Source organism: Rissa tridactyla, chromosome 12, assembly GCF_028500815.1.
Source record: "Rissa tridactyla isolate bRisTri1 chromosome 12, bRisTri1.patW.cur.20221130, whole genome shotgun sequence".
Classification (NCBI taxonomy): domain Eukaryota; kingdom Metazoa; phylum Chordata; class Aves; order Charadriiformes; family Laridae; genus Rissa; species Rissa tridactyla.
This window is the reverse complement of record NC_071477.1, coordinates 13,181,028-13,190,411: the sequence shown is the minus strand read 5'-3', so window position 1 is coordinate 13,190,411 and position 9,384 is coordinate 13,181,028. Positions and strand designations below refer to the sequence as shown.

Sequence of the window (9,384 nt, the reverse complement as noted above, 5' to 3'; positions counted from 1 at the left end):
TCAAAGGAAAAGTCCGAAGGAGTGGCTTGTGGCAGGAAGTAAATGATTACCCTGCTGGCACTCTCCAAGGGGACGGAGGTAGCGGCAGCCGGGGTGGGAGAGGAAAATCCCTCCTTGGGGGGGATTAGAGGGCAGCTCGCCGCGGGGAAGTGCAAAGGGTGAGAACAAAGTGCTCTGTTCGCCGGTGGCTGTGCCGGGTCACATGCCGGGTCCCAGCAGAGGTAATGAGGCACGGCTCACCTCCCAAACGCCAGCAAGACCTCCTGCATGGGGATGCAACCCATTGCCGGTCCACCAGAAGTCCACAGAGCTTGGCAGCAAGGAAGGAGCTGGGCAAGGTGGAGCCTTGTCCCCTGGCAGGAGGGACTGCGTCCAGCGTGGGAGACCCAGGCACTTCTACATGCTTGAACTTTGCAGGTGCAACAGTCCTACAGCCCTATACAGAAAAGATGTGGACAGGCTGGAGAAGGTCCAGAGAAGGGCCACCAAGATGATCAAAGGACTGGAAAGCCTGCGGTATGAGGAAAGGCTGAGAGAACTGGGTTTGTTCAGCCTTGAGAGAAGAAGGCTTAAGGGAGACCTTATCACTGTGTTCCAGAGGGTGGCTACAAAGATGGAGGCTCCCTTTTTACAAGGAGTCACATGGAAAAGACGAGGGGTAATGGGTAGAAGTTATTCCTGGGGAGATTCCAATTGGATACAAGAGGAAATTTTTTCACGATGAAAACTATTGGGATAATCTCCCCAGGGAAGTGCTGGATTCCCCAACACTGGACACTTTTAAGATTCAGCTGGACAGAGTGCTGGGCCATCTTGTCTAGTCTATGCTTTTGCCAAGAAAGGTTGGACCAGATGATCCTTGAGGTCCCTTCCAACCAGGTATTCCATGTTTCTGTGTTTCTATGAACCCCACTTCTGCCTCCTGCGTGCCCCTCCTCTGGCTCCACGCTCCCTGCCCTGGGGCACACATACACAGCAACAAGCATCTGAGCAGCCGACGAGGACCAAGCCCCAGGGACACATGAGAGCTGAGCCCAGAGGAGCCCTTCTTGGAGCCAAAATCTAGTGCACTCCATCCATGCCCTCCACCATTTTCTCCCTGTTCCTCTCCCTTCCCTTCTGCAGGGGTCACTTCATCTCTGTGTGGGTGGGTGCCCAAGTAACGGTTTGATGGTTGAACATGCTGGTGGAGTCACTGCTGGTCGCTGGTGGAGCCTCCAGCTCCTCACCCAAAATACAAACTTCACGCGTACAGGGTGTTTTCTGATTATGGAGGAGGGTTTCTTTCACCCTCAAAAGCCCTTTTGCTCCTGCCCCTCTCGTGGGAGTGGACCACGATGTCATTGGTTGATAGGTCCCACAGCTCTGAGAAGAGAGGAATGGCAGCAGAGTTCCTCCAGCATTTGTCAAGCTACTGACCTCTCGCCGTCGGCGTGTGCCTGTCCCAGCCAGGCGTGTGGATCCCAAAGCAGAAAGGAGAAAGAAAAAGGGTCACTGGAGAGGGGGGCCATTGCAAAAGCAAAGGGGTGAGCTGAGGTGGGATTTGAGTACACAGATGGGTACAAAGATGTAGGTGGAGAACATCGATGCTGCCATCAAAATAAGCTTTTTCTGAAACAGTCTGGAATATGTGATGTGGAGCATCCAAGGTTCATGAGGCCGAGACAGCCAGCTGTGGCCACAGCCAAGGTCTCTGTCTCCATGAGCGTGGGGAGAAGGCAGTGCCATACCTGCCCCTCTCTGAGCTCCGGCACCAGCAGCAGCACGTGGAGAGGAGCAGGCTCAGCCCTCACCTCGCTCCGGCTCCCACTGATGTCTCGTGGGGTGGCACGGCGGTCCCATTGGGTGACATGGCAGTCCCATGGGGTGGCACAGCCATGCGGGTGCATGAGGATAACAGACATTTGACATTGCCCTCATGTCTCAGGGAACAGACCCAAATAGAGGTCCCCATTGTACTTGAGGAACCATAAAGACACAGAGAGAGAAATAAATCTGTTCCCTGGTGGTGCAGAGGGGGCCTTTGTTTGCCTCGGTTTCAGAATGAGAAGGTTTAGAGGATTGCTGCAGCACATGACCAGAAGCTACGAAGCTGCAGACAAAAGCCATTTGGAGCAGAGCTCAGACTTTGCCACGGCGCTGGCTTTTCAGAAGATTTCTGCTTTGTCCACGTTAAACCTGCTGCTCTTTGGGCATTTATTTTGCTCACTCCGCTGCATCCCCTGCTTTAAAGGCTGCACATCTCCCACGACACTGGGTCGACGTCCGCTTCCAGTAGCACCAGCACAGCATCAAAATGTCTGCTGCGGCAGGCTGGAGGGGGCCGCCTGCCTTTCAAGCCCATGTCACAAGGATTGCACCAACAGCCACGCTCGTTCCAGCCCCGGACAAGTTTAGAGGGCAAAGCCTCGGTTTCTCGCTCGGCTTTGCTGAGCGGGCTCGTTTCGCAGGCTCGTGGCACGGCAGCCGCCAGCCTGCATCGGCAGAAACGCGCAGGGAAGCGCTTGAGCAGAACTGACAGCGAGACAAAGCCCGTTGGGGCTCTCTGGATCATCGCTGGCTTCACCGCGGATGAAAACCACGGCCAGCCAGATGCTGGGATGCCCTGTCGTCCCTGCGCAGCCTGCTGCCAGGCGTCACGGGGGAGGCAGAAATGCCAGGCACAGTCCCTGCTCCCCGGGAAGCTGGGGCTTGGAGGGGCTGTGCCTGGGCAGGACTGGGGGATTTGAGGTGCAGGGGCTCAGAGCACGCTCTGCTCCTGCAGCCCTGCTCTGCACCCTGCGGGACCAGGGCAAGGAGCCCTTGGCTGCCCTGACTTTCCCCTCATTGTCACAAAAAAAGGCACAAATCGTCTTACAGCCTCAAATATACTCAAGCAGGAGCTGTTTCTGTTCACAAGGGCCGGGGGGGGAAATGCTGAATTACATTTAAAATCTCTGCAAAGTTAAAGCTTCATAAAACGGTTTCCTTCATCATGTGCCCTGAACCAGAGAAGCTTTGGCCCCTGAAAAACACAAAGACAGAGGACAGCTCGGTCTGTGAGCATCCCGCATCCGCGCGCAGGCAGCTGCCCGCAACGAGAGGCGAGCAAGGAGCGCGCTGCGCTGCCGCTGCGGCATGGCAGCCGTCCGGGCTGCCTCCGTTGGCGTCCTGCCATCCCGATGGGCAACACGGAGGGGGAAAGGACCCTAAAATCACCGCCTGAGAAGCGGATGCGAACCACAGACGCGTTGACCTCGCAGGGCTCCTCAGCTCCCTACTTTCTCCCAGGATCCCAGGGGTTCTCTCATCCCACACGGGGCAGGGAGAACACGGGCTGGATCTCCTCCCGAGCTGGTCCCTTCCCAGCTCCCTGGGGAGAAACCTGGAGCAGAGAGCTGCCGGCACAAGAAAAGCAGCAGGTAGCCACGAAGGAGCGGCTCCTCGCCCAGCTCTACCGGCCGGGCGGGCTCCCCGCAGGCCGGGCCGGGCCGCGCCGTCGGGCGAGGGCGCTGCGCCGCCGCCGGGAGCCGGGCTGTGCCGGGGGGCGGGTACGGGGCGGGGAGGGGCGGAGCGGGCTGCGGTGTCTGCGGGCGGGGCGGGGATCGCGGGACACCTGCACCGGGACGGGGATGGGAGTGAGGATGAGGATGGGTGTGGGGATGAGGATGGAGATGGGGGTGAGGATAAGGATGGGGATGGGGATGAGGATGAAGATGAATGGGGATGGGAGCGAGGATGAGGATGGAGATGGGGATGAGGATGGAGATGGGGGTGAGGATAAGAATGGGGATGGGGATGAGCATGAGGATGGAGATGGGGTGGCGATGAAGATGAATGGGGATGGGGGTGAGGATGAGGGTGAGGATGAGGATAGGGATGGAAATGAGGATGAGAATGGGGCTGGGGATGAAGATGAATGGGGATGGAGGTGAGGATGGATATGGACATGGATATGGGGATGGGGATGAGGAAGAAGATGGATGGGATGGGGGTGAAGATGATGGTGAGGATGAGGATGGGAACGAGGATGAGGATGGGGCTGGGGATGAAGATGGGGATGGGTGTGAATATAGTGATAGGGAACTATAGGGATAGGGAAGGGTTGGGTTGGGAATGAGGATGAAGATGGGGCTGGGGATGAAGATGGGGATGGGGACAGGGACGGGTGTGAGGATAGGGATAGGGATGGGGGATGAGGAGGGGGATGAGGATGGAGATGGAGACAGGGCGCAGCTGCATCCCCCCAGAAAAGGGGGCCAGCATGGAGGGAAACACGACTCATCGTGGGGGGCACGATGCCCCCCACCCCCACCCATGACACCACATGTCCCTGCCCCTACGTGTAATAAGCCCCACAGCTCCCCTGCGCTTTCCTTTCGGAAGCTTCCCAGGAAACCACCCAAAATACTGTTCTCACTGGGAAAGCATCACCCCCCTCCTGCCCGCAGCCCCTTTCCCCGGCTTGTGCTAAACGCCCCCCCCGCTCCTCCCCGGTACCGCATTGCGGAACTGCCCGTTACCATCGGGGGCGAGGAGGGGAGTCCCAAGGTGGGGGTCGACACCATTTGGGGGCAATAAGAGGAACCCCGCGGGGACCTCTGCTGTGCCCGGGCTGCCGGTGGGCATCATGAGTCCCCCCTCTATATCCATCTCCATCATCTCCATCTCCATCTCCATCCCCATCCCGATCCCCTCTGTACAGTGGTAACGGGTGGGCAACGAATTAGTTGTTGGGGCTTTTAAATTGGTGTAAATGGAGGTGGTTTTAGTCACAGGTGCAGAGCGGAATGAGTTTAATTCAAGCCAGGGGGGACCCCTAGCCCATAATTTCGTTTATTTCCCCTCCCCTCCCCTGCATTTTTTTGTTTGAAAAGATTCCCCCTCCTTTTTCACAAGAACCTCCCCCTGCCCATCTCCTCCGAGCGCCCCCCTCCACGAACCAAGCCAGCCTCGTCCGACTATGTTTTCTCTTTATTGTTCGATATATTTATGTACCACATTATATGTTAAAGATAGAATTATTTTTTTTTTCTGATATACATTTTTTTTTCATCTTATTTACCACAATGACACCACACGTACATTGGAAACAGCTCCACGGATCTGGTAGATTGCACAGAATGAATTGTGTCGTAGTTTTGTTCCTGTATCCTGAACGACGTCAAATCCAACAATATATTAATTATTTGTTATATATTTTTTTCTTTTAACTTTTCATAATTTAGAAGTAACGATCGTTAAAACAAAACAAAAGTCACCGAGAAGCGGACTCCCCGGGTTTTCCATGCCAACCAGAGGCAAAATCGTTGTAATCGATGGGAAGCGCCGTTCCTCGGTGGGAATCCGGATGGAAGAATTAAGCAGTCCTGACATCTATGTGACTACGGTGTAAACATTGCATGTAACTGGCATCGCTGGTCATCAGCCGCTGCTCGGACTTGTTGGGCTGGTCGTACAATCTAGGTCTCACCTACATCCATCTCACACAGTGTAAAAACGAAGGTCCCTGCTCCCAGCACCCACAGCTGGTTGGCTTCCCTCTGTGGGCGCGGTAACCCAATCCCATGGGATCGGCACCTGTGTTTCAGCTCCTGAAACACTGAATTGCATATCTGTAAGGAGTAGTGAAAACTGCGACTGTTTCCCAACAGGTCATTCGCGGGGGAGCCAAGCTTCAGGCAACAAGTGAGGAGATAAGGGTGGGCCACCGGATAATTTCCTTCAAAAAATTCTAAATAACAAAAAAATATATTTAACTCTCAGCTTATTTAAAAAGACACTAGGGCGAACAATTTCATCTCTTCTTATTTCCTTTAATTTGCAGATTCTATGACATAGAATTTGTTGGATGCACATAACGAAAATAATGACTCTTTCCATTAAAGGGATGCAGAATTATTTGGCTATGCGGATGTTCGATGCGATTCTCCTACTGCAACCAGCTCTGGCCTCTCCTTAGTCTTCAGCGTTGGTTCTGAAGGCCTCTATGAGGCCTTCTAAAGAGTGGATGAACCCAGAGACGCTGCAGATACCGCCTATAACGAAAATGGCGACATCGAAGAAGACGTGGTGCCACAAGAGCTTCCTCCACAAGAGTTTGAGGTGGAAAAGACTGGGGAGCAGGAAACAGAGCCCTGCGCCTGTGAGGCTCCCAGTAAGACCCATCAAGAGGGCAAAATGTGGGACATAGATAGCCATGAGCAGGGTGAAAACTACCAGGGCACATCTGAGGGTGAGTCCCCAGGATTTGAGACGCCCGTCACCCCCATAGCAGTTGGGGAAGAACGCCCTGTTTCCATCTTGGAAAAGGGACCGCTCCAGGACTTCCACGGCCGCAAAGAACGGCAAGGGGTACGATAGCAAGGCTTTGGCCACTAAGAAAATGTTGACTACTGCCCTAATGGTGGATGGCAAGTTGTCTGTAATGACTTCCTTGGTCTCATCAGCCCAGGTCAGATAGGCGACCAAGGCAAAGAGTCCCTTAAGGATACAAGCTGCTATGTGAGTCCAGTTCATCATGCAATGAAACTCCTTGGGGTTCTGCATGTTCCCCTCCAAGGAAGGCAGAAAGATCTGGGAGGTGTAGCTGAAGACAATGATGCCAATGGAGATGGGAAACTTCTTCACATCAATGTAAAACTTGACTTTGTCCCAGGCCCAGTCACGTGCCCTGGAGAGGCAGTAGGCAATCACCAAGATGTTGATCACAAAATGGGCTAAGGTGCAGAGCAAGCTGAACTTGGAGACTGCCTTGAGGTTCTTCAAGAATGCACAAGGCAGGAGCACTGCCGTGGCAATGATGGACCACGACTTCTGGGAGACGGGCAAGTTGGGGAAGCTGTTGTACATCAGGTTCCCACTGACCACCACATAAAGAATGCAGGTCATGACCAGTTCAATGATCTGAGCCACGTTCACAATTCTGCCTCCGAGGGTGGGGAAGCGAGGCGCGCAGCACGCGTTTGCTATGTCCACGTAGGAGTCTCTCACCCTGACTATCTCCCCATCCTCATTCTCTTCATAAAGACAGGCAATTAGGATTTTCCCAGTGTAGCAGCAAACCACTGCAGCGAAAATTATTAAAAAGAGTCCTAGGTATCCACCATGAAGGATGGCATAGGGCAGGCCCAGAACAAACATCCCCTAGAAAGAGACAAAATGGAAACCGTGTTGCTCGTCTGACGGAGGGGCCGGAGCAGGCACCCGTACCCCGGCATACGCAGTCGCGCAGTGGCAGTCGCATGCCCGCACTCGCTGTCTCGCTTGCACACCATCACACCCACGCAATCGGTCACACAGTCACGCCATGCAATCACAGCCACACACCATTACACACACCCCCCGCCATTTCTCTCTGACGTAGCACCCACACACACACAATCACACCCCCGCAATCACACCCGCACACTCACGCACACCCGCATAATCTCACCCTGGAGCACCCAGAACAAGTGAGACAATTTCGGCACCTGAGCTTTGTCCCAGTCTCTGCCCTCTCTGTCCCCAGACTCCCAAGACCCCCAAGAACCAGTGGGGGGCCGGCCATGGCCCACCCTGGCGCAGCACCCCCCCGGGGTCTCCCCTCGCCCCTGGCACATATGGGGGGGCAGCCCCATGGGGTGGGGGGGACACCCGCCAGCCCGTCCCCATGGGGAGCAGCAGGACAGGGCTTGGGGCCCAGCGACCCTCCCTGGCTCTGCGCCATACTCTGGGGGTGGGGGGTGGGCAAAGCAGAGAGCCAGGTTTGGGGTTTTTCCTTTCCTTTTTTAAATCTTTTTTTTCTTTATAATTTCCCCCCCTTTTTTTTTTAGTTTTTCTGTCTTTCCCCTACTTTTTTTTCCTTCTCCCCCTTTTTTCCCCTCTTTTTTCTTCTATTTTTCCGTATTTCCCCCCTATTTTTTCTTTCTTTTTCCCCCTTTTTCTCTTTTTTCTTCTATTTTTCTCCATCTTTTCCCTATTTTTTCTTTCCTTTTTCTCCTCCCCCCCTCCCCTTTTTTTTTTTTTCCCCTTTTTTCCCCCAATGGCTTTGCGATCTCCCGGGCGCTACGGGCGCGACAGGCGGGGAGCGGGGAGCGGGGACGGTCGCGGGGCGGGGGGGGGGGGGGGCGGTCGCGCTCCGCGGTGCCCGCGGGTGGCGGCGCGGCGGGGGTCGTACCTGGATGGCGTTGGTGACATTCCAACCCGCCTCCCAGGCCGTGATCTTGGGCTTGCCCTGCCCGGAGAGCTCGGAGCAGACCCCCCCTTCCTTGGAGGCGGAGGGCGGCAGGGGGCCGGTGCCGTCCCGCTGGTAGTGGATGTCCCCTTCCAGGGGGGGCTCGGCGCCCTCCTCCCCGCCGTCGGACTTGAGGATGTCCATCTGCAGCCCCTGCCGGTGCTCCATGTCCAGGTCGTCGCAGTGGGCGAACCCCACCGCCTCCTCGTCGGTGGCCGCCTGGAAGCCCATCCTGGCGAACATGCCGCTCATCTTCGCCTGGGACTTGTTGGACACCGAGGTGGCCACGTTGGAAAGCTTGCTGCGGAGGAGGGTGGCCATGGTGGCAGCTGGGCTGGCTCCGCGGCTGGGCGATGGAGAGACCCGACGGGGCGGGGAAGCGGCGGGGTGGCGGAGGGGGGTTCAGCGCCCGCCGAGGGTCGGTGGCCGCTGCGGGGGGGTGTAAGGAGGGGGCTGCTCCGAGCCGCTACCTCCGTGTCCCGGCGCAGTGCGAGCGGCTCCCCGCCGGGCTGCCCAGGGGCATGACACCGCTGCGGGGGGCTGCGGGCCCCGCCGCCCGCTCCGCGCTGCTCCGCGCCGCTCCGCGCCGCTCCCCGCGGCGGGATGGGGTGGTGGGGTGGGGGTTGGGGGGGGGGGGCGAGTTCGGGCGGGGATGGGCGAGTGGGGGGCTGTCAGCAGCCGGTGGCTGTCACCAGACGGGCAGCGCAAGCCCCTGGCAGAGCGCTCGGCGTCTCCATCGCAGTGCGCCCACCTCGCGGAGAGAAGAGGGAGAGGGGAGAGAATTGCTGCATTTCTGGGGGAGGTACCAGCCTCCCCGGCCAAGCCCAGCCTTCCCCCCCCCTCCCCGATATCCACCCCCCCCGCCCCACCCACGCCCGCCGGGCCCCGCCGGCAGCGCTGCAGAGCGGACCCCCCCTCCTCTTGGGCTCCGCAGCCCCCTGCGCTGCCCACCCTGCCCCATACCCGGCCCCACAGCCTGCCCCACAGCCGCGCCGCCGGCCCCCGGCCTCCAGCCCCGTCCCCACGGCGAAACAAAAGAGTCCCACCGAAGGGGCGGACAACCCGCTCTCCACCGGGGCTTAACGCAATTTTCCTCCCCGCACCCCTTCCTTTTTCTTTTTTCTCCCCCTCCCCCCCAAAAAAGCCCCATTCGGAGGCTGGGGACAGCAGCGAGTCCGGCCATGGCTGCG

The 9,384-nt window shown here is 57.3% G+C and overlaps 1 protein-coding gene across 1 annotated transcript; it reads right to left on the bottom strand.

The window, feature by feature from the left end:
* Positions 1-4,983: 4,983 nt before the first annotated feature.
* SLC32A1 (solute carrier family 32 member 1) lies at positions 4,984-8,573 on the bottom strand. Its single transcript, XM_054218451.1, has 2 exons — positions 8,138-8,573; positions 4,984-7,125 (listed from the first exon to the last, which is right to left on the bottom strand). Exons 1-2 carry the CDS (start codon positions 8,513-8,515, stop codon positions 5,938-5,940), a joined length of 1,566 nt encoding a protein of 521 aa, XP_054074426.1. The 5' UTR covers positions 8,516-8,573; the 3' UTR covers positions 4,984-5,937.
* Positions 8,574-9,384: the final 811 nt, after the last annotated feature.